The sequence below is a fragment of the Chinchilla lanigera genome, unplaced genomic scaffold (assembly GCF_000276665.1).
Source record: "Chinchilla lanigera isolate Chin_1 unplaced genomic scaffold, ChiLan1.0 scaffold00091, whole genome shotgun sequence".
Classification (NCBI taxonomy): domain Eukaryota; kingdom Metazoa; phylum Chordata; class Mammalia; order Rodentia; family Chinchillidae; genus Chinchilla; species Chinchilla lanigera.
The window spans coordinates 5,305,264-5,329,170 of record NW_004955492.1 but is presented as its reverse complement, the minus strand read 5'-3'; the positions used below and the strand labels follow the sequence as shown (position 1 = coordinate 5,329,170).

General features: G+C 41.0%; 2 protein-coding genes and 1 long non-coding RNA gene across 7 annotated transcripts in view; 1 reads left to right on the top strand and 2 right to left on the bottom strand.

Annotated features, from left to right (window-relative positions):
- LOC102027991 overlaps nt 1–9,769 on the bottom strand; it is a 12,556-nt gene extending 2,787 nt beyond the window's left edge. The window contains exons 1-2 of the long non-coding RNA XR_264054.2: nt 9,657–9,769; nt 712–765 (exon numbers count right to left, since the gene is read on the bottom strand). This is a non-coding gene — a long non-coding RNA (uncharacterized LOC102027991). The remainder of the gene's footprint in view (nt 1–711; nt 766–9,656) is intronic.
- LOC102028200 (cytochrome c oxidase assembly factor 6 homolog) lies at nt 4,258–12,577 on the top strand. Of its 4 annotated transcripts, XM_013504711.1 has the most exons (4): nt 4,258–4,669; nt 6,682–6,755; nt 10,258–10,417; nt 12,246–12,577. In XM_013504711.1, the coding sequence occupies exons 2-4, from the start codon at nt 6,745–6,747 to the stop codon at nt 12,339–12,341; spliced, it is 267 nt and encodes an 88-aa protein (XP_013360165.1). In that variant the 5' UTR covers nt 4,258–4,669; nt 6,682–6,744; the 3' UTR covers nt 12,342–12,577. The 4 variants fall into 4 exon arrangements, with proteins under 4 accessions (XP_013360165.1, XP_005405013.1, XP_005405014.1 ...); XM_005404956.2 differs by lacking the exon at nt 6,682–6,755 and having other exon boundaries at nt 4,259–4,669; XM_005404957.2 differs by lacking the exons at nt 4,258–4,669; nt 6,682–6,755 and adding an exon at nt 9,767–10,065 and having other exon boundaries at nt 12,246–12,544.
- A 3,585-nt stretch (nt 12,578–16,162) lies between these two features.
- Nucleotides 16,163–23,907, bottom strand: part of Tarbp1 (TAR (HIV-1) RNA binding protein 1) — a gene marked incomplete in the record, with an annotated part of 60,060 nt that continues 52,315 nt past the window's right edge. For both annotated transcript variants that reach the window (XM_005404955.2, XM_013504710.1), the window contains 6 exon segments: nt 16,163–16,559; nt 16,883–17,019; nt 17,425–17,549; nt 17,739–17,930; nt 20,996–21,167; nt 23,022–23,103. In XM_005404955.2, coding sequence (XP_005405012.2) covers nt 16,394–16,559; nt 16,883–17,019; nt 17,425–17,549; nt 17,739–17,930; nt 20,996–21,167; nt 23,022–23,103 — 874 coding nt within the window.

Here is a 23,907-nt window from a genome sequence, read left to right as displayed (position 1 = left end):
CCTTGAACTCACTATGTTGCCTAGACTGGCCTCAAACTCAAGGTGATCTTCCTGGCTGAGTTTCCTGAGTACTGGGAGTACAAGTGTGCACCAACATGCCTGGCCAAGAGTGACCTTACGTGATAGTGGAACATAATACACTGTTGGCTGCTGTGAGGGACAGACTGGGAGCCATGAAGGAGGTGGCCTCAAAGGAAGGGAAGAAGCAGCCATCACAAAACCTACAGAGTGTCACTTTTATTCAGTATCACAGGGTTGACTGCGAGCAGCATTTATGACTGTGTGTTTTCTGAAAGCATTCCTGTTTTGCTACACCTTTATTGTTTCCTACAGAGTTTCAGAAAAGGAGAAAGAAGGTGAGTGAGATACAAGCCAACTACTTGCTCCACTTCCTCCCAAATCCTGAAAGTATGGGGTCAGAAATGTTGCATAATTCTTGAGATTAAGAAAGAGATGGAATCTCACTTATGTAAAGCAAATGGCACATAGCAACTGCAATGTAAAATGTACTCAAGTGAATGTGTAAGCAAGCACAGGAGCCATTTCCCCTACACAGCTCCAGAGAAAACTCATGGTCAAGTTCACGCCTAAATTGAGATGGCTGCATTCCTCACAGCAAGGCCAGGGGAGGCAAGAAGCAGTAGCTAGGGTCCTGCTCCTGCTCCTAGGTTTAAATCCTAGAATGCTTGCCATCCAGAGGGGTTAACCTACCTGGGAAGAGCCATGTTTGCTGAGAAGGTGAGCTGATTCCAGATGGCTGAGCATCTAGTGGAGTTGAAAAAGAAAGGGGAGGTATATGGCATGCCATGATTATTCCTAGAGGGGAAATTATGACACAAAATACCTTCCAAGGGAGCCCTAAGGGAAGCCCCACACAGAAGGCAATCTACCCACACATCTCATTCAGCTAAAATTCCCATCCTTTCTCCCCAATCAAAAGAAACAGGGTATGCACTAAACCATAATTTAGCAATGACAAGCATGAACAGACTACAAAATTCAACCAGCATTTAAACAAGACCAACACTGTATGTGAATGAAGACATTACTAAAAAGTCAGAAGAACTATCATCCATAGAACAAGAGAAAACCAGATGAACAAGACTTTACAATACTCTATGCTTAATACTTTCAGGTAATTTCATAAAACAAAAAACAGGCTCAGCAAGTCATGTGAAATCCAGCATTCAGTCATGAATATTGGCTCCTAGGACTAGTCTAGGTCCTCTTGTGGCTCTGTTTCTAAGAGGCATGAAGTTTCCCATTGTATTACTGCTGTCAGCAGCATGCAGCTGCTTGGACCAGCAGGCAGGGTTTGCCAGGAAGATATGCCTTAGTATCAGAAAAGCTAAATTAATGTGCAACCTTTTCTTCTCAGGTGGTCAGAATGTAATCAATCACTATACTACAAAATATCTTTCCCCAGGAGCAGCAAATACCCAAGTATGCTCCAATTCATGGGTTTAGAGTTCTTCACAGGTGTCTGTGATGTCCATAATGGTTGCACTTGGACATAGAGAATATTTCTCAATGTTAAATAATTCATAATACTCTTCAGAGTATATGTACAAATTCCAGATCTAAAACAAATGAGACATGATATCAATTCATACCACTGGCAGCCAGATAAACTCTGCATGTACTTGTATATAATTATATTTTTATGAAAACATTTAACAAATATGTAATTAAATTTTCAGAAATTAAAAACAACTTTGTTATAGTAATGTTGACTTACTGTTTCATAGATATTTTCTTACATTTTGCCTTTTAGATTTTAATAGGTAAGTGTGACCATATCATGAAAATAATTTTTTCACTTCTTTACATTTATTTCAATTTATTTTTAGGAGTATACATCCAGATTTTGTGTATTTTTAACATAATCATATTTATCTTTTAACTGTCTTAGATCTGTACACATATACAAAACTTTTAATGGAGACCACTACACAACAGCCTTGAGTAGGACCTAAATTAATCATCTGGCTTTTCATGTTCACTTGTGAATCTGTCCAAGGCCTAAGCTTCTTTGTTTGGAAATGGGTGAGGACTCATAGTAAATGAACCTCTGTGAGTCATTAATCCCTACTAAAGCATGTAATGGTGGATGAAGCCAGAAAGCCTCAAAGGATAACACAAGAACATAGTCTAGGACACTTAGATCTGATCTCAACTAGAAAAAGACTACAGCCTCAGGCATCTCACTCCTGGGTGGATTAATTTAATCCTTATTAAGGATTAATTTAATACCTTACTTGGAGAAGTCCTTGAATACTCCCCTCCCTTCTTCTGATAACCAAATAAATATGGGCCACCCAGAGGTCTTGGTCTTAGCCCCAAGAGAATCTTGAATTCTGTGAGAGGGCTTTAATCCTCTTGAAGCCCTGAAATCATTCCATTTACCTCTTTTTATTTAGCCTTTACTGTACACTTGTTTGGGAGATTGTGGACCTGATCAGCCTGCAATAACTAAGGGATACTATTAACCCGATAACTTTCTTTTAGGAATTTAATTAACAATTTTGCCAAAATGAATGCCAGGAACATACATTTTGTAACAAAAAATTTTGAACAAATTATTTTATTAATCAAATATTGCTGACCTTTTGATGCTACAGTCAGAAATGGGTAATAATAATTCATTCAGCTATGACATTTGGCAATTTTTAGTTGTATGAAAACCATATCTTTATACATATTTTAAAGGTTGCCTTATGAAGATATGTTTTCCAAAGAGAAACAGACAGACTGTATTTTCTTTTCAGCTTGGTTCATAAATTTTAAATATTAGGTAGGAAAACATGGACTCCACTTATACTTTGTCCCAACCTACTAGAAACTGCCTGGACTGGCTGCAATAATTCCAAACACTTCTCTATTCCTTGTAGGTCACAATCATCCATTAAAGACAGAGATTCTCATGTATGAATTTTAAATGCCACTCTGTGGTATGGACAAGAGGTAAAACTAAAACACAGTGACACAAGGAATGCTGCAAATAAAAGACTGAAAAAAGATACAGCAAGGGAATGCTATGAAAAAGAAAATAGATGAGGTAATATTCACAATTAAATCCAAGACCAGAAATATTAAATGAGTAAGCAAGGAATTTATATTGTTGCACTATATAATTTATACACTTAACTAGATGACAGCTATGAGCTATTACAACTGTATTAGTTTGTTTCCCATTGTTAAAACATAATACTTGGGATAATTTGTAAAGAAAGAGGTTTATTTAGCAATAGGGACCCATGCAATTGATCTTAATCTCTTCTAAATACAAATTACCAAATAACCTAATGACCTCCCACCAGGCCCAATAAAGGTCCCCCCACCTTCTAACATTGCCATACTGGAGTTACATTAGTAACAGAATCAAGGTGAGTCAGAGAATTATGACTCTTAAATGTAGTAAAATTTTAGGAATACCTTAACCACATACGATATGATAAAAAACATGCCTATATATGTCTACATATGTTCAATACATTTATGATAAAAATCCTAAGTATTAAATGGGCAATGCAGTATAATTTAAAATGACTTTTCCTTTCTTAGTGGTAGATAAAATAATGATTCAGTTATAATCAGTGCATCTTAGATTGAATGAAATGTAGTATTATCCTGTTTACAGAAATTCTTCCTTTAACTCCAAGATGACTTCTATAATATAAAAATACTCATTTTTAAAATATGTATTGCTCATTGTCTCCATGCTAGATGTACATTCCATGAGGGCAGGAACTTTTATCCATATAGCTTTTTGATTTCTCCCAAACCCTAAAACACTAGCACATAGTAAGTGCTAAATAAATATGTTGAATGATGAATAAGTGAAATCTTTCTATGTCTAGACATGTTTTAAGTATTCTGTGTAGATTATTTAATCTTAACAAGAAACCTAAGGTTGATGTTGCTGCCTACACTTTCAGTTAAGGAATCTAATGTAATATAAAAGTTCCAGTAACCTGCCCAGCATCATACATCCTGACATCCTGGGAGGCAGGATCAAGTCCAGACTGGCTCTAGTACCTATATTCTTACTCTGCTGCCTGTAATGTTGTCTGTCTCTGTTTTGATTTCTCTGGGAAGCTTCTAGTATGGGCTCCCACGGTATTTGTATTTGGTGCATGTCTTTGTGACAGCGCCCAAGAGCTGGGGGTGTGGCTCACTGGTACAGTGTTTGCCTACCATGCCCAATGCCCTGGATTCTATCCCCAGAGCAACAACAACAACAAACACGTACACCTTTGTTACAGTTCCCAAGACAGTTGGTTAGATGGCAAGATAGTCTATGCCCTCCACTGAATGAGCTTCTGCAGGGCTGCCACAGACCCTCCTTAGTCTTTATCTCCAAGGCCCAGCACCGTGGCTGGCACTGCATAGGTGCCTCAGGTCTGTGAAATACAGTGGCTACGTGTGTGGCATGTGTGAAAGATGACTGGTAGGGCTGTAGGTGGCCAGCAGATTTGACTACAAGCAGCAGCTCAGGAGGAAAAGCTGTTCTGGAACACGTTAAATGTCCACCAGAGCCTTGGACACAGAAAACTGGAACAAAACTTTTTAAGGACCAAAAAACATAGTCCTGCAAATATTACTGATAATAGTAGCAATGGAAGCTATGAGAGTGGATCAGCTCACCAAAGAAAATGGAACAGTTGAGGTACGGGGGCTGGGGCAGGGTGAGCATCCTCTTGGGTGGGATACACCCTAGTTAATGAGACAAAAAACCTGGCCAGAAGTGTAATGGAAACTCCTCTGAAAGAGCTCTGCAGTGACTCTGAAGTCAGAGGAATCTTTCTCCTGTTTGTGTCCCTGAGTGGGTGTCTGTGTTAACTGCTTTGTAAAACAGTGGAGATTATAAATAAAAGTCTGTGGGCAGCAACAGAAAAACAACACGTTCCTCTTCAGTGTTTCTGGGTCTGCCAGGCCCCATCCTCCCAGGGTCAGGAATCTATTAGGTTCAGACAGGAGAATCTGTTTCCTCTGGATGGCAGCAGGGAATGCAACCTTCTACCTCTTCCAGCCCACTTCTCTTCCCTCCCCTCCTTCCCATTTCAAATGGGAAATTACATTTTATGTACAAAACGCACATCTCAAATCACCTTATGGCACCCATATTCTTTCACTGGCCCATAGTCTTTCAACATTTTATAAGGTAAATATGACCTTTGTTATTGTTACTGCCATCGTTTTTTTTTAAAATCAACATATCGAAGTTCCTATCTTCTAGTTCTTTTTGCTCTTTTGTTTAAACCAGTGTTTCCTAATTAGCAAACCAAAGCTCTCTTTGGGGGTAAAGTGGGACACATTATTGCAATTCACTGAAGCTCTTAGGGAATATTTTCCTTCTCTGTGTCTCCAGCCTACCAGAGAACAGCAGGAAGTACTTAGGTGTATAGCACTTAGAGATTACTGACCTACTGCCTTGTGACCTTGCAGAGCATATAAGATGCTCAATTCATTAAAGATTTGTAATCACACTTTAATCATTCTCTATGGCCATTATATTTACCTTTCTGTAAATCATTTCTACTAAACGTTACCTTTCTTGGGCACTTGTTCATTCTATTTGTTTAAAAACTGAAATATACGGGGCTGGGGATTTAGCTCAGCAGCAAAAGCACCTGCCTGGCAAGTGCAAGGTCGTGAGTTCGGTTCCCGGTACCGGAGAAAAACCAAAAAACTGAAATATACAAACAGAAATCAGTAAGACATGTGATTTAAAAAATAAAGCAAACATCCAGGTCCCAAAACAGAATCCTCTCCAAACCCAGAAGACCCTCATGTACCCTTCCCTGGCTACCTCCTTCTACTTGCCCTAGAAGGAAACATCTGCGGCAATCATTTCTTTGCTTTTCCTCAGTTTTACTACTTATGTACGCACCCTAAATACCAGTTAAATTTTGCCAGTGTTGAACTTTACAGAGAGGGAACATACTATATCTATTCTTTGGTTGGTTTACTTCTTTCACCCTACATTATGACTTATTGTGTAATTGTAAATAATGCTAGTTCCTTTTCATTGCTGTGTCATGTTTCAAAGAATAAGTATACTAAAATTTTATCTACTGGATTGTTGTAGTTTTGAGCTATATTTTACTTTTAGCTATTATAAATATGCACATGTGCAAGGGATTCTTTAGAGTTCAAGTTGTAAATATTGTATTCAATTTTACTAGATAATCCCGCTAGATAATGTTTTCCAAAGTGACTATCAATTTTAGATACCAGCAGTATGATTCTCATTGTTTGACTTGTTAAAACTTGTTACTGTCAGACTAAGAATGACTCTTTGATCTGGCAGGTGTCTTAACAGTACTGCCCTGTGATTTTCAGAGGTTATTAACGAGCCTGTTGGGATTTCCATACATTGGTCATTTGCAATTCCTCTTTGCTGTTGTGCTACTTAAGCTTTTTGCACCTTTTGGAAATTACATTTTCTATTGGTTTGTGTTTTTAATATATTACATTCTTTGTTACATATTTTGCAAACTTTTCCCACATTGTGATTAGCCTTTTCTACATATGGTGTTTTCAACTCAAGAGAAAGTAACCACATATAGTGTTTTGATAGATAAAAGTCATTCATTTTTAGGTAGTTGACATTTGTCAATCTTTTATGGCTAAAAATTTTTTTGATTCTCAAAGTCATAAAAATATTTTCTCATCTAGGTCCACATAACTTATCTGAAATGATCTTGGAGGCAGAAGTGTTTGGAATACAGCTTTCTTAAGATGTTGGAATGGTAATGTGGAACATATCCCATACACTGTATAACTCAATGCAAACTGAAACAGTACTCAAATACATGAACATTTCCACAACAAAACATGCATAGTTACCTAACTGACACACACCTAACAACTATGAAAAGCCTCATATCACTTTAAGGCATATTTTTCACCAAATGGGTTTCAAAGAGTTTGGTGTTTCAAGTTTGGTGCTTCTGTACTTAGTACAAGTTATGGTAGCCTTATGTAGCAACAGTGGAATTGTCCAAAGCTTGGGGGAACCTACTGGTGGAGTGAGGCACTTAGAATCTGTCTGTAGAGACAAATTATATGTGCTTTGTAGTTCAGACTGGCCTTCAATTATGTAGCCCAGCTGGCCTCAAACTTGCAGTGATCCTCTTGCCTCAGCCTTCTGAGTGCTGGGATTAGAGGCATGCACCACACCTGGTCCTGATTTAAATTACTTAATAGTTTAGGACTATAATTCATACTCGGTACTTAGTCAGTTACTTGTTTAAAAATTTGTACATTCATCTAAATTTCATTGTTTTGTTTGTAAGATCCTCTAGCCTTCAGGTCTATAAATCTATAGTTTTCATTACTAATATAAGCTATGCTAATAACTATTAGATATTTGTTAATTAAAAATTTTTCTTCTAAAGAATACACTTTGGGGTTTTTTCACTCTCTTAAATGCAGTGGTATGGGCCAGGGATATAGCTCAGTGGCACAAGCGCTTGCTTGCCTGGCAAGTGAAAGGTGGTGAGTTCCATTCCCGGTACAAAAAAAAAAAATTAAATGCAGTGGTGTGCCAATGAATTGGCGACAAACATTAAAATGAAAGCCTGGCTTGTTGGCTGGTTTCCATAGTATGAATGTCTCCATCGTGGCAATTTCAAGCTCACCAAACTGTTATTACTGATCATGGAGGTAGAAAGAAGCGGCACAGGTGGCTCTCCCCAGCTGGTACCAAACTGGCTCTGTGTATCACTGCTTTTCCCATTCCACTAACTTCTGCTCTTTGTGCACCTACTTTCTCATTTTGCTCTTCTTTTCCGAACTTCTTAAAGATGACTGTTTAGCTCAAGACAGTTCAGGCTCTTTTCTAATATATTTATTTATGGCTCTCAATGACCCTCTAAGTATTGCATTAGCTTCATCCACAGGTATTTAACTGTTCAGTTCAAAATATTTTCTCGTTAACATTGACTTTTTGTCTATGACTTACACAGACTTGTTTTTACAGTTTACTAGTTTCTACCATAATTGCCCTGTTCGTAAAAATATATGTGCTTAACGATTTCAATCTTCAAAATCTGTTGATAGCTGCTTTAAAGCTAAGTATGTGGTCAATATGGCAATGTGACAATAAAGCATGACATGGTGACACGCTTTAAACAATGGATATTCTGATTCCAGTTGTGTTTTTCTGAATATCCATTAAGTCAAGTTTATAAATCATGTCACTTAAATTTTCAGAATCTTAAATTTTTCTGTTGCTGAGAAAGACCTGTTAATCACCCCATATGACCATTTATTTTTTCTCTTAATTCTATCAAGTTTAACTTTGTTTCTCATACAGTCATGCATCACTTTGTTGCTTAGCCATGGGGATACACTCTGAGAAATGCCTCATTAGTTGAGTTTATCATTGTGAGAACTTTCTCCATCATAGAGCACACTTAAACAAAAGATAGTGATATGGAACCATAGTTGTATATGCAGTCACTGATGAAAACATGGTTTTGTGGCACACGACTATGTATTTTATCATTAGGTATCTATACATTTTAAACTTAAAATATACTTCATTTTTCAACTCAGAAGTCATCTGAGATTGTATTTTCATTCCTTTTATATCCTGTCAGTTATACTTAAATGATGTTTATCTTTGTATAAACTGACCTTGATAAACACAGTGTAATTAAGTGCTGGCTCTGGTAAAGCTAGACCCATCCACTATCCGAGTCCATTAACTGTTGGGAACTACATCTTATACTGTAGAAAAATGTTTGGTGGTGCTGAGCTTCACATCACCACCGTGAAAACCTGCGCAAGATGAATACATAGGATCAAACACCAGCACTGGGTGCAGAGCTGTGAACTGCTCCCGAGTTATGCTAGCACAGAGAACTTCAACAAGACCAGCTGATGGAGCAGATGTAAACTCTTTAAGACAGACCTTCACTCAAATCCTCTTAAGAATCCTGCTGAGATATAAACTCATATATTAAAAGCAACATCCTTGAACTATTTGAAGCAGCCAAGATGCTCATCAACGGACACACAGATAATGTGGTATATATGCACGACGAAATTTTATTACGCCATAAAGGATAAATGTGGGTCATTTGCAAGAAAATGGATAGATCTTGAGACCGTCAAGTGAACTAAGTCAGACACCAAAAGTTAAATACTGAGCGGCTTCTCTCAGATGAGAAACTCAATGACAAATAGAGTGAAAGAAAGACAGACTTTTTGGAGGGTGGGAAAGGGATCGAAAACGATTAGGATGTTACATATATGTACCAATCCCCCAGAATGAACGTGTATTTCATAGACTGCAAAAATATACAGTACCAATTGAAGTGGTTTATTTTTCAAGCCTTAAGATACCTTAATGTCCAGGAAGAAAAAACGTCCTAGTTGAGACTACGCACTGGAAACATTTATTTTCCCGCTGCCCTAACTCCCTCGGTCCTCAACTTGTCACTTCCCACCCCCGTCCGGGGCCTCACGGCCTCTTCCTGGGGCCGGGCGCTCCTCCTTTTCTCTAATGGAGGCAGCGAGGCGACCCGCCTTGGCTCTACAGCCCTCAGCCCTGCTCTCCTTTCCTCCCCCGTCGCGTTCCGCACTCGCCACTCCTTTTGTTTTGTGAAGTAAGGTCTTATTACGGAGTTCAGGCTGGCGCTGACCTCACTAGGTAGGCCGGTCTCCAACTCGCGGCGAAGCTCTTGCCTGCCTCTCTCAAGTGCCGGCAAGTCACAGTCGCGAGGTACTGCTCCTAGAGAACCCAGACGCCAGCAACTCGGAGACCGCGGAGCGCCAACGTGCCCACCCGCTCTCTGCTTCCACACCCAGCGCCGCAGCTCGGAAATCCACAGGCCGGAAATCCTCCGGACGGGTACTACGCCGGGCCGGAAGTCCCGCCTCCTCAGCCAACGGTAACCCGGAAGGGTTCATCCAAGGCCCGCCGGCCGGCTCCCCGCGTGAGTCACCTGGTGGGCTCTGTGCCCCAACTTGCGGCGCCAGGACCTGGCCTTACGCTCTCTCCCGCGCTTTGGTGGGCCGCAGGACCCTCGGGAAGCCGCGAGCGGCGCTCAGGTCGGCGCGCGTGGGGCTGGTCGGGAGGGGAGCCGAGGAACGTCGCCGCTGCGCCGCTGGAGGGACTTGGTGCAGCTCTCCAGGCGCTCCCGTAGCATGGCTTAAGAAAAGGAGGGGATGACAGCCCCTTCCCTTGGCTTTTGCTCACTTGGCAGGGTCATTTTTAAGGTCACATGTCGGTTTGTCCCACAGCTGGCTCCCAGCAGGAATGGCAGCCCCCTCCATGAAGGAGAGGCAGGTCTGCTGGGGAGCCCGCGACGACTACTGGCGGTGCCTCGAAGAGAGCGCCGAGGACGCATCGCGCTGCCAACAGCTGAGGAAGTCCTTCGAGTCCAGCTGTCCCCAGCAGTGGGTAAGTCACGCCAGGCGGGGCTGGCCTCCGGCTACACGGTGAAAGTGCACCGCGCTCGCCCTAACCGAGGTTGGGGGACAAGGTCATCGAAGAGATCAAGGAACCTAGAGGCCACCTACGGGCAGGAGCAACATGTGGAGACTGAAATCATCCTGGAGTTATGACGGTTTTAGGGCACTTTAACAAAGAAGAGATGCTGCAGTGGACTTCTGCAGTGTGTGACAGCGATAGCACCTTTCAAAGCCACCAGTGTTGTTTTCTGCAGGCCTCTTTCTCGGTCCATGATTTAGCTCGCTTACTTCATCAGCTCGGCCCCTTCAGTGTCAGTACTTCGCTCCTGTTGGCCTGTGCTCTCAGTAGTTACGTAGCTGAAGCCTTGCCTCCCCGTTTTGTTTTACTGTCTCACTGAGTTATCCAGGCTGGGCTCAAATTTGCAGTCATTCTGCCTCAGACTCCCAAATGGAGCAGTGTTTTGACCACCTGAGAGCAAAGCAGAGCTGTGTATACATAGATCCTTAACAGCTCCGGATTGAGAAGTGGGCCCAGGATTTTATGTTTGACGAAGTTAAAGATCGAATGTCATGTTCAAAAATCCATAATTCAGGTCCTGCACCTGTGTTGAGGACTGAGCCTGCCTCTTGGTGAAGATGCCTTAGATCCCCTAGGCAGAAGAGGATCTTACTGGTGAACTTCAAAGAGCAAACTTCTGACCAACTGTTATTTTAGAGAATAGGGTTTCTCAGTGAATAAGAAAGCAGTAAAAATGACTCCGTGAAGGAGTCCAGCTGGACTTGTGGTCGCTGCAGTGCATCCCTTGGAGAAGCACTGACTTTTCATGTGCTTTTTTGGTGTGTTATCCACCTGGATGCAGAGCAGGGCAGACGTCCACATTCTCAGTCCATGCTCACTTTTACCTGTAAGCCCCACTGGGATAGTAAGGTCTAAGAAAGGCTTTTAATAAAAGAACTATTATTTTCTACTCCACCAATGCAAATGTGGACGTTTTGCCTTTGCCTGGAGTGTACAGCAAGTCAGATACAGATGCTGCAGCAGTTTCATGGCTGGCACAATGCTCATTTTCTACTTTTACGATATTACCATATCAAGTTAGGTTACTTTAAGATTCTTTAAATTCCATATGGATATAAAAAAAATCAAGTCCTTAAAATACTGAAGTTGCTGGGCATGGTGGCGCACACCTATAATCCTGGCACTTGGGAAACTGAGGCAGGAGGATCACCACAAATTTGAGGCCAGCCTAGGCTACCTAGTGAGTTCAAGTCCAGTCTGAACTACGTAGCCAGACCCTGTCTCAACCCCACCTCATCCCTCTAAAACTCCAGACAACCTGGTATTTTACCATCAGTTTACCTACTCATATCATAGTTTATAGTTTTTAAGTATGTGTCTCTGTCCATAAATGTGTCTGTGGATGAGACAGACATAAAAATGTGAGGGCAGATAAATTACAAGGTGTATTGAACTTACAAAAATAGTTCAGTGTCTAAATCTGAAGACTCTGAGCCATGTAAGAGCTCTGTGGATTCAGCTTACTGAGAGGGTCCAGGGTGCCCACAGATTGATTTCCTGGGAGAAGGTTCCTGGGTCATTCAAATACTCAACAGGACCTGTCACCCACACAGGGCCAGGACTCACCGGGCTGCCTTAGAGGGTCATTCACTAGATCCCTGATGCAGCATGGTTCAAGAATATAAATCATTTCTTTATGTCTATATAATTTGTATTCATAATTTGTTACATTTAAATCTGTGCTTTTGCTCATGTAAGATGCAGAACATGCCCTGATGTTAAACTTTTTTCTCAACAGATAAAATATTTTGATAAAAGAAGAGACTACTTAAAATTCAAGGAGAAATTTGAAGCAGGACAATTCCAGCCTTCAAAATCACCTGCAAATTCATAGGCTGTTCTTAACTTTTCACGAAGGTTGAAATTATTTTTTCTGGACATTCAGAAATGCTTTGTTGGTTCTGGGACAGTATTTGAATCATGGTACACACCGATACTTGCTCCCTGTGTACAATAGTTAATAAGTGAAATGATCAAGTAACAGAAGATCCCATCATTCAGACGGTGAAGAACAGAAATAAAATGGTATTAAGTATGTTCAGTTTTAATTTAGTAAGAAACCTGTTTTAAGAAAAAAAATTTAAATCCTATTATAAAAACACATTTTTTTCTTTTTGGCAGTAGAAGCTGAGTCATAGGCAAATATTATTTACAGTAGATATATTGTAGATAAAAAACTGAAACAAGCAAGTTGTGTGTTCCAGGGAGTAGCATTTTTAGACAAACTACAAAATGAGGTTGGAAAAAATTTGAACTTGAAATATTCAGGTTAAATAATAGAAACTATTAAAAACCCACAGCCTATATTCATACTGAAGAGTGAGAAAAATGACTGGATTCTAGCTAGAATACTAAGGCAAAAAAGAAATAAGCATATAGATTGGAAAGGAAAAAATGAAACTGGCACTATTCAGAAATGTTATGATGACCTTTAAGAAAACTCCAAAGAAAAAAATATATGCAAATCACATATTTCAAGAACTTATATCTAGAATAAAGAACTCAAAATTTTTTTTTTTTCACAGTATTAGGGATTCAACTTGGGGCTTTCCCACTGAGCTACATCCCCAACTCTTCATTTATTTTTTATTTTGATACAAAATCTTAGTCACTTAAATTTCCTGGGCTGGGCTCAAATTTGCAATCATTCTGCCTCAGCCTCCTGGAGTGTTGGGACTTAGGGTGTGCACCATCATGCCCAGCTCTTATAACTCTTAACAAAAAACCCCTTATTTGAAAAGTTAGCATATTATACACATAGGTACTTATTGAAAGAAGATATACAGTGGGAAACAAATACATATAAAGATCCTCAATTACTAAATATAAGAATAATGGAAACTAATACAAGTAGATACTTATATTACTATACACCTATTGGAATGGCTTCAGTTAAAAAGCTGACATTACTGAGTGCTGACAAGGATACGCAGCAACAATCATTCTTACTGTGGTAGGTATTCAAGCTAGAAAAGCCCCTAGGAGAACAGTGGTTAGAGTTAAACGTATACTGATTTATGACCCAGCACTCCCACTTCTAGATATTTCACCAAATGAACTGAAAACTAAATCTGTACACAAATGCTTATCCAAAGCAGCTTTATGCGTAATCACCAAAAACTAGAAATCACCCAGACACCCACAACAGAGAAATGAATAGGCAAACTGATGCATCTGTATGATGGAATAAACTAGAAATGAACCTCAGATTCATGCAGTAACAGATGAACCCTGAATGTATTTTGCTGTGTGAAACAAGCCCAACCCAAAAGGCTGCATAAATGCTTTGATTGATAGGACTTGAAAAAGCACAACTATAGGACAAAAAAAGATCACTGCCAGTACCTGGGGAGATGGTGATCATGAAGGAATGACAAATGAATTTTTAGGGTGATAAAATTGTTCTTTATGGCATTGTGGTAGTGGGTAGTGGGTGGACTGAGTATGCATTTGATAAAACCTACACTGTGCTATAAAGACTGCACATTAAAATCTGCCAGGGTGATGAAAATTCTGGTAGAGTGTGGATTGTGAAGAATATGTCTACCCATATTGTAACTACATGACATAACCTCACTGAAAGTAGTGGGCAAGCAAGGGAGTGACCTAAATAACAAGTGTTTTGACTGGATTCTATATGGCTAGAAGCAAAAGAACTGTACACAGGGTGCTAAATTTCACAAGCTTAACAGTTCTGAAGCTGTTTATATAAGAGTAGAACATGTAAGTAAATATAAGCAGTGAGAACTAGGTTTTATGTCAGAATAAGGAGCTAAAAATAAGCAAAAGGAGAATGTTTAAATTCCAGTGCTGGGATCAATGTCTATTATCACTAAGAACTCACATCATGTTCACTTGTCTCCACTCTGGTAATACAGAATGATCTATGGATAGTCATAGGGTGGCAAATGTGAGGTGCTCTAGCTCCTCGTGGCCTATAGCCACCGGTCAGGCAGGGGCAGCAAGCACATCTAGCCCCTATTTTTTGTGGTATTAGGGGTTGAACCCAAGATCTTTGCACTGAATTACACCCCCAGCCCTTGTTAATTTTGAGACCCAATCTTACTAAGTTGTTGAGGCTGGGCTCAAACTTGAGATCGTCCTGCCTCAGCCTCTCAGAGTGCTGGTATTATAGATCTTGATTTTAAACACAATTCTCCAATAAATGAGGTCAAGGCTCTTTGGAGAAGTGTCTGCTGCTACCCTAAGGTAAGAAAAATAACACGTGGTATCATGTGTCAAAAAGTAAGGAAATGCTACAAAGAGTGGCAAATATCATGACAGTGCCAGTTATCCACACTGGTTAAAAAGATGACTGAACAGAGAAAGTTTTTACAGAGGAATTCTAATAAATACAGAAGAAATAGGAATATTACTATTAGAACAAACACCAGTCATAGGTACTATAGGCAGAATCCCCTGATAAATGCTAGAGTCAATGGACAAAATGTAAGGCTGCACAGCCTCAAGTGTCCCTCCAAAACTCTCACCAGTTCCTGAGACAGTCTTGGCAGCTATCCCCCAACTCTTTGATATCCTTCCCTCCAAAAGGGAGCTTACTTTCCTATGACAGAGGGTAGGCTGTGCTGAATGACTCACTTTTAACAGACAGTGACGAGAGAGCAATAGTATACAGAGAAGAGTGGCAAACACTGCCTTCACCAAAGGATGGAGATAGTGAGCCTGCTGTGTACACCCACCATGATGTGAGAAGCGCCTTCACTTGTCATTCTTCCTTAAAACTTATCTCTGGGAACAGAGCAATTACAAAATAGTTGGCCAGTATACTTCAAAAGTATCTGGATTATGAAAGATAAGAAAGGACTGTCAGACACCAGAGGAGGCTAAGGGGACACAATGACTAGCAGTGTGGTCTCTAACCCTAGACTGGGAAAGAAGACATTAGTGGGAAAATAAGAAATATGAGTAAAGTCTGCAGTTTGGTGACGTGCACTATTATCAGCCTAATTTCCTAATTTTGATAAATGTACCACAGCTATGTAAGATCACATTGAAGGTGGCCTATCAAAGTACATGGAAATTGTGTGTTCAATGTCTATATACCTCTGCAAAGTATTTCAAAATAAACATACAGAAGAAAAAAATAAACACATAGGTAATGAACTCTGTAATTTCAGTAATACTAAAAGGGACCGTGACATAACTGATGTTCATTGCTGGATGGCAGTAAACAGTTACCATTAAAAACAATCAAAAGAGAAAATCAACAACCATGGGTTTCATTCTCAGTTCTAATGACATACAGGAATAGTCAATTCCCTTGGGTCCAGGGTTATAGTTATCAAAATAGAGATTATTTATAACCATGATCTGATCTCTCTGAAAAAAGGTGTCTGCGAAATTTTGTAATAACTGCTGATGGCCTAGTTTGGCTTTAAAAATAAAGCATAGGAGCAGAGCTCGAGCTTTGCAGGGAAGCTGGCTGGGCATCTTGCCAAGCTGTTCTCAAGAGTGCACAGCAGAAAGAGTGCTGCTTTCCATTCAGCACCTGCCCCAGCCCTGCTTCCTTAAACTGAAGAGTGCACGTCTCAGCTCATAGCTGCTTTAGTTCTGCCTCCTCTTAGCAGCCCATATTCCTGATGATACTAGTGTTTCTAGGAGGGAAAGTGTATTTTTAAAACATATTGCATTATCTCAAAAACTGCTTAAAACATTTTATTAAAGAAGCAATAACACAATTTAGCCCTAAGTGTTTATCACAATATATAGTCATCTTTTTAAGGCACAGGAGAAAGTTTTGGCATTAAAATGCAAGAAAACAATACAAATCATCCCAGTAAATTTCAGAATCTATTTCATTAGTCCACAGAGTTGTAAAAAGCAGTCTCAGTAGCACCATGACTCATCTCAGGTACGGCACGAGCGTCAGGACGGGTCTGCACGCTTGAGCAGCTGCTGCCTGGTGTACTCCCAGATGAGCAGAGCTCCGCTCACGTGCACGTTCAGTGAGCGGATGACGCCCTGCTGCGGGATCTCCACACACACATCCAAATGCTGCATCAGGTTTGCTGGAATTCCTTCACGTTCATTGCTGAAGAAGGAAGATGAGGGACAGACGTTAGTTTTCCTGTAATAAATCTGTTCTTAGACATTCTGAACGTTACTAAAAGAAATTAACAAGTTGGTTCCAGGAAATAAGTCTGTGACAGAGACTTAACGGTCAGTTCTGTGTTTACCTGCTCCATCCCAGACAGGTGAAGTAAAAGGAAAACTGGGGAGAGAGGTTTCCATAAATGTTATATGCTAAAGGAAAAGTGTGAGTGTGATGTCAGGGGTCTGGGTAAATCACAAAATAGCTAACATTTTCTGGGCGGGGCTCAGAGGACAGACTGTGAGGTCAGGGGCTTTCCTCACCCCAGCAGGAGGAGCGACTTCTCAGGAAAGCAGTACTGGGCCAGGTCAGAACTTCTGGCTGTCTGCTCCACCCCAATGACAGTGTAACCTTCTGCTTTCTTCAGCTGCAGATAATCAATTAGCTGAGCTGGTTTCACCTTAATGTTAGTTTACAAAGAGCAGAGTGTTAAATCATTTAGTTATAGACCCGCCTGGAGTAAAATAAGAGTTAACAAAAAACATTTACTAAAGCTAAATTTATTTTTAAAATGCTTTTTAAAAAGGGAAACAATAATCATATGCTATCAAAAAGAATTCCTGAGCTTCACATACATTTACAAGAATTATCCCTAAATCAACAGTGAGCTGTAAAAGGGCACATTTTATTACAAGACTATTAGAATAATGACATTTCTAAAAATAAAACAAATACAATAAAAAGAACGAACAGGCCTGAATTTTACTTTTAAACTATTAAGGTTGGATTTTTAAAAATTACTGCAAAAGGCCTAATACATGAAGGCCTAAAGCAAATAAAGCTTTAATAATTACTTTCCACTCACTTCCACCAGAGGAAGCCACTGTTCTGCAGAGACACTGAGGTGCTGAAACTGCTTGTCACTGACACACTGCAGATTGCCCAGGACAAGTGCTGCAGCTCCAAACACCTCACAGGTCCGGCACAAGCCTGCACAGAGAAGCTCAACTTACCAGAACTGTCCCCACTGAGGTGCTGACCAATCCTACCATGTCTCACACATCCCTTGGAGGCTCTCAGGGAGGGCTGAATGGGGAAGATGGCCAGAAAAGGCAGTGGACTGATGGAAAATACCCACCATCACCAGGTTTTATGCTCCCTGGAAAACTGTGATTTTACCTCCTAAATTGGTTGGTTTGTCGATGAGTGAGGCCACCACAATCAGTCTACTAACTGACTTTCCGAGTCTAGCCGCACGATCCTGAAATTCAAGCCCCAGGTCTGCACTGGGGCCCTCGTGTCTCCAAGGGATGATCTTTTTCTGGACATCAACCCACTCTGACTGGCTGGCTGCTTCACCCATGTTAGAACCTTGGGAAGGAAAAATAAAATAATCCCACATGTAAACAATTTCTGAGCCTTCTCTCTCCATATATTTATCTATACATCTGTATGTATTTTGGAGAGTTTTCAATGAGATTTATTTAATTACACATTAACTCAAGAATGTTGGATTCAAACACAACCACCGTTTTTAATAGTAATTTTTAGTTTTCAATTTCAGTTCTAGGCAATATATGATGAGATTTGATAAAAGTAGAAGATGCACATTTTTTCCCATTTTAGCATATCCAAAACTGGGAAGCAATTTAGAATCAAGGGTATCCTAGTTAACATTTTTTTCTTGGAGGTAACTAATGATATCTTATAAACAACAGTATATCAGCTTAGAATTTTTATGGAAATATATCCCTTAGTATAAGAGAAACCTTTATTTTCAGTTATTTTACTAGTACTTGGGGTAACTTTTCTAAAATGAAGGATATCCTATAAAAGAGTATCTCTTGACTAGACTGATGAGCCACAGCCTGTATTAAGCCATCTATCTGCAAGGCCTGATCTCTGTGATGCAGGACTGAGATGCTATTTTCAGGTCCTCCAGAAGGTGCAAGGTCCTCCCAACTCTGTCCTACTCTAACCTATTTGCCAGTCATCAAGGATCCTTGTTAACTGGACACAGGCACTACAACACCCTGAGAGTGTGAGTGTGTCACACAGGGGAATGATGAATGTCTATGGGAGGGAGGAACAAAGATATGGCCCACAAGGCCTGAGGGAGCAAGGTCCTAGTTCTCAGGAGACAGCAGACGCAGCACAGGCACAAGCTCGAGGCGTGAGGAAAATGACTTGGGCAGCAGCAAGTCTTCTGGAGTAGCTCTCAGCCTGTGGCAGAACAGAGGAGACAGCATGGCCCACATCAGAAGGGCTCTGCATATAATGATACAGGATTTATTCTAAGGAGAGGGGCCATGAAGCCTTCACAGAGGGGAGACGTCAGCACTGATGGTGTTTTAGAGAAATCCCTCTTTGACCCAATGCAGAGGATATACTGGCTTCTGCACTCGTCAGGTAAAGACAGTGGCAGTCTGAATTACGTCCATGCAACCAGTGCAGACGGTGGGAGGAGAAGCTGGATCACCAAGACTGGTGTGGTTTGGATATGTCAGAGGAAACAGGAGTAGAATGACTATTTTGATGACAGGTGACACCATCAATAAAGGAGACAGGAAGCAGGTTTAAACAAAGACCTGAATCCAGTTTGGCTGTGGTAAGTGTAAAGAGCTTATGAAACACCCAGCTGCAGAAGCCCAGTTAGCTTAGGCAAGAGACTGGGTGAGAGAGAAGGTTTTGGAAGTGTACCACAGTGGGGCGCAAGCACGGAAATCAGTGAAAGTGCTTAGGAGAGCTGTGGAAAGGCAGATGGTGGCACTGGTGACAGCCTTCTGGGGAACCTGTGGGTAAGCCTCAGCAGAGAAACCAACTGTGGCTTACCTTTCCCTACTAAAACCACCACAATGAAACAAAGACCTGGTCAGCCTGTTAACCAGCCAGACAACCCCTGCTTTCCTCGCCCTGCGTCTGTCTGCCTCCGTAATCCCTCTTCCCACTCCCGTCTACCTGGCCACCCTGAGCAAGGTCGGGCCTCCTGTCACTGTCTTTTGCCTTGATCTTTCTGCAGGAAAGTTCTTCTTCAGACTTTGCCTGCCTTGCACTCAATTCATCATGGTCTCTGCTTGACGTCAGCTCCTTACAAAGGTCTTTCTGTTCTCCTTACCCGGCTTTATTATTTTTCATAGCACTTTTACTGCTTGACATTGTACTGTATTATGTTTCTTTATAGCTGCCACCTCTGTAAGAATGAAAGCTGCATGAGGGTGGGGACTTGGTCTCACGCCCAGCACAAAGGAGATGACCAACCAATCTTTGTTGAATCAATAAATTCAAGCCACTACCTCAGTGTGCACTAGGGGACCATCTACAGTGCTGGATAAAAATCACATTTTCACAATTCTCCCTCAGAGATACTGAATTAAAACCGAGGGGTGCACGTACATGTGCGTGTGCGAAATCTGCAATTTTAACAAGTTTTCCAAGCATCAGAAGTTTAGCGACCGCTGATGTGAAGGACAAATGAGAAAACTCAAGGGAGCAAGAAGAGCCCGAATGAAGAAGAGGGGCAGGAGAGGGAACAGAGTCCACGTGGAGGCTGACAGGAGCGTGTAAGGCACTGCTGAGCATCTGAAGCCATATGAATGGGAACCACAGGTTAGGAGAACTGGAGGAAGGCACAGGGGCGAGGGAGGAACTGATAGGAATGGAGGCTGTGACCACATGGCCACTGAGGTTAGCTGTGACCTTGGAAGCAGGGCGAGGACCTGGCCCTGGGCATTTTGGGCAGCTTGCTGTAAAGGAGCTGGAGAAAGCAACACAGGGACAAAGTGGGTGCTGGAGGATGCCCGGGAAAGACTCAACTCCTTTATCTGTAAGGAAAGACACACAATGGGGCTGAAGGAACAGGGCATGGAGAAATGACAAGCAAGCAGACCCAGAAAGAGCCCCATTCCTGACAGCACTGGCAAATGAGATTTCACAGTTTGGCCCTTTTAAAAATTTATATTTTTACAGAAATATACAAAAAAGCAGGGGCTGGGGATTTAGCTCAGTGGCACAGCACCTGCCGGGCAAGCACAAGGTTGTGAGTTCAATTCCTGGGACCAGAAGAAAAAAACAAACAACAACAAAAAACAAAAACCAAAGAAACAAAAAGCCCCCCCCCCAAAAAAAAATAATATTAACAGTACTGTGTTAAAGAAAAAGAAATGATTAGCTTTGTGTAAAACAGATCAAACCATACGGTTTTCATAGCAAAGCTAACTTCCAACTTAAAAGTTGTGGCCAAAGCTATGGTCTGAGTGGAGACTCAGACCGCTTTTTATGGGCTGTTTTCTGAGTGGAGAGTCACACAGAGCCCATGTCAATGAAAAAGTGACGTTATCAACTGCCTGTTTGCCCTAAGGTTCTATCTATTTCTAGTTCTGAAATCAGTAAGTATCACAAGTTGACAAGAGGGAAAATAAACTGAAGCTTCTCCTTACCTACGTCCTGCTGAGACCAGTCCCCCGGACTGAGCTCCCTAAGCGGAGTGTGGGAGAAGTACCACTGGGATCCTGTGTTACAAGGGATGTCTGTGAAGCTGGCAAATTTACCAGCAGCAACCCATTCCTCTTCGATCACGCCTGAAAGCCGTGGAAGGATGTAAAATATCGTCTGAAAAGAGAATTGTACAATTTGTATTTTTTTCTTGCAAAAAAGGAATTATGTAACATGTTAATTGCACAATTTATTACTACTGATATATTCTCCCAAACCATCATATCTGGTCAAATTACATACTCTCATTTACACCGTGTGGCAATCCTCAACGCTTCTTATTTTCTCTAAGAAATTAGGGGAATCAATTAGGGAATCCCTTCAAACAAGCGTATCTTCTGTTGTGGTACTTTACATAATAAACCACCGTGGTCTTAATATGAACAAGGAGTGCTTTAGAATCAGTCATTACCAGTAAGGGACAACATGTGGAGAAAAGCAGTTTACTGATAACCACATTCCTCCATAAGGGGTAAAGTTCAAGTTCTTTGATGCCACATCTTTCACTCTCACTGCCATTTTAGATACATTTAGGATCTGGATTCCGGCTGGACTGTGTAATTCGCTGTATGATACAAGGCAAGCCACGTAGCCTTTCGTGGCTTCAAGACCCTCACTGGTAAGAAAGGGTAACAGATTAAAACAGCATGTGATGGTGCCCCAGTGACAACACGGGCGACACACTGTGAGAATGGTCATGACCTCTGCAACCCTCCTTACCTGCGAAACAAGAACCAGAGGATGATCAGCCAGGAGAAGGTGCAAAAGAAAGCCCAAGCCAAAGGCAATTTAAAAATGAAATGTTAAGTTCATAGTATGTGCTTTTGAAAGTTTTAGAATGACGTGTATCTTCTGGACTAGCCACTGCTTGTGCAAACTTAAAGATGCATAATGTCCACAACTAAATGCTTATCACACGGGTCCTCAGTATAGCTCCAGACATTTTGTTCTTGAGAACCATTAACTCCCATTCATTACTTTGCTCATACAGTTCTGACTTGTATCATTAACAGAGAAGGAAATACACAGAAGACATGGGAAGAGGCAGGGGTGAGGTAAAGAGAGGGGCCAAGGATTGACTACTGCTGGAAATTGGCAAGGGAGAAGCTGATGACTGTTAGAGTTACTGGAGGGTCCCACAGGAAAGTGCAGAGACAGCACTGTGGGTGCTGAGACCCACAGAGCACTGCGTATCAGAACATGTGAAAAATTCTAATTTTTTTACCCTAATAAAATCATACTGGCAATGAAGCAGCAGAAAAACACACATTAGTTTTCCGTGATGCATATCTCACTATACATATAAACATTTTTTTAACAGTCAGCTTATAAATTAAAAAGTGCTATGCCCAGTAGCCAAAGCTACAAATCTTTACAGGAAACAGTCCTAGATCAAATGATTTGAATGTAAAGGCAGTACATTATTAAAGGGAAAAATTTTGGTTCACGGAAACTTTAGTATTTACTAAGTTATATTAACTATAATAAATGTGTTTATGGTTTTTCAGTTATAATCCGGGAGTGGTGTATCAATCATTTACCGCACAATTTTTATTCCCCAGAACATAAAAATGCCATTAACAGAAGAGTAGTTTTTTTGTTCCTTCATTAACAGTGGGCTTCAGTACAGTAAAATCTCACCTGCACAAATGTTCTCCCTCATCTCCTTTTAGAAATCTGTCCTGATTTCTGTTTAGAGTTAAATATTCCCTTCCAGGATTTACAAGCCAGACACTGCCTGAGAAATAGAAAGTGAAAGTGACGAGCCAATTTTCACCACTGAAGAGTGAACTATAAGCAAGTCATCTGCATAAAGTCACAAAGTCAAACTCAGAACTTTACAGTGTTAAGGTGATGTTTGCAAGCAAGCAGAAAGAAGTAACCAGATCATCACCACTCACAACTGCAGGAGAAAGGCAGCAACAGGGTTTTGATACACTATGGGTTTTATAGGTGCCAGGCAATGCTCACCTCCAGACAGTAATCCTCCAGTGGATGAAATGCTGCAAAAAAGAAATGCTCTTGGATGCGTTGCCAATTCTTCTTGGCATTCCTAAGAATGAAGAGTATGGCAAGACGCATAGATAAGTGATTAAATAACTGGTAATGGGAATCGGCTATCTTAAAGAGGTTCTGCACAATTCAAAGGGAATGCAGAACTGTGTAGATTTAATACTAGATATATGTATGCATAACTCTTAAGATCAATGTATTACGAAAGGTGACACAAAATTTCACTCTCTTTGCTATAGAACTTTGTCAAACCCAGAGACTCCTGCATACTATCTAAGTCCTCCAACACTGAGTTACATTCCCAGCCCAGAAAATTTATATGATTAGGAACTCTCGTAGCTTGAATTTGGATTACAACATGTTAATGCAAATGTGATCCTGAAAAATACTAATGTCCAAATCCACACAGGTAAAGAAACTCAGCCACACATTTACCAAAGATCTAAAACAATAAATACAGGCATATTCAGAAGAAATGACACACCGAAGGTCTTTTACAAAGATCAAGAATTCTAGTTGCCAAGTTTTTCCTGGGAAATTAGGGATCCCAGGCAAAATGTACATGCATACACACAGTCACAGACACATGTGTGCACGCGTGTTTGTGCACTTGAGTATATGCACACCTTTGCACTCTGCCCCTCATCTATACTAACCTAACCCCCAGCCCCGCTCCGTCTCCTCTACTCCCTTCTCCTGTGCTATCCCAGGGAGAAGTTTTCAGTCCTGAAGTTTGCTGAATTGATTGATTTAATCTTGAGGAACCCACCATCATCCAAATGCCTTCCGTCTACCCACCTGTGAAGAGTCAGGGAAGAAAGCTAACATGCCTGTGATTCCAGTG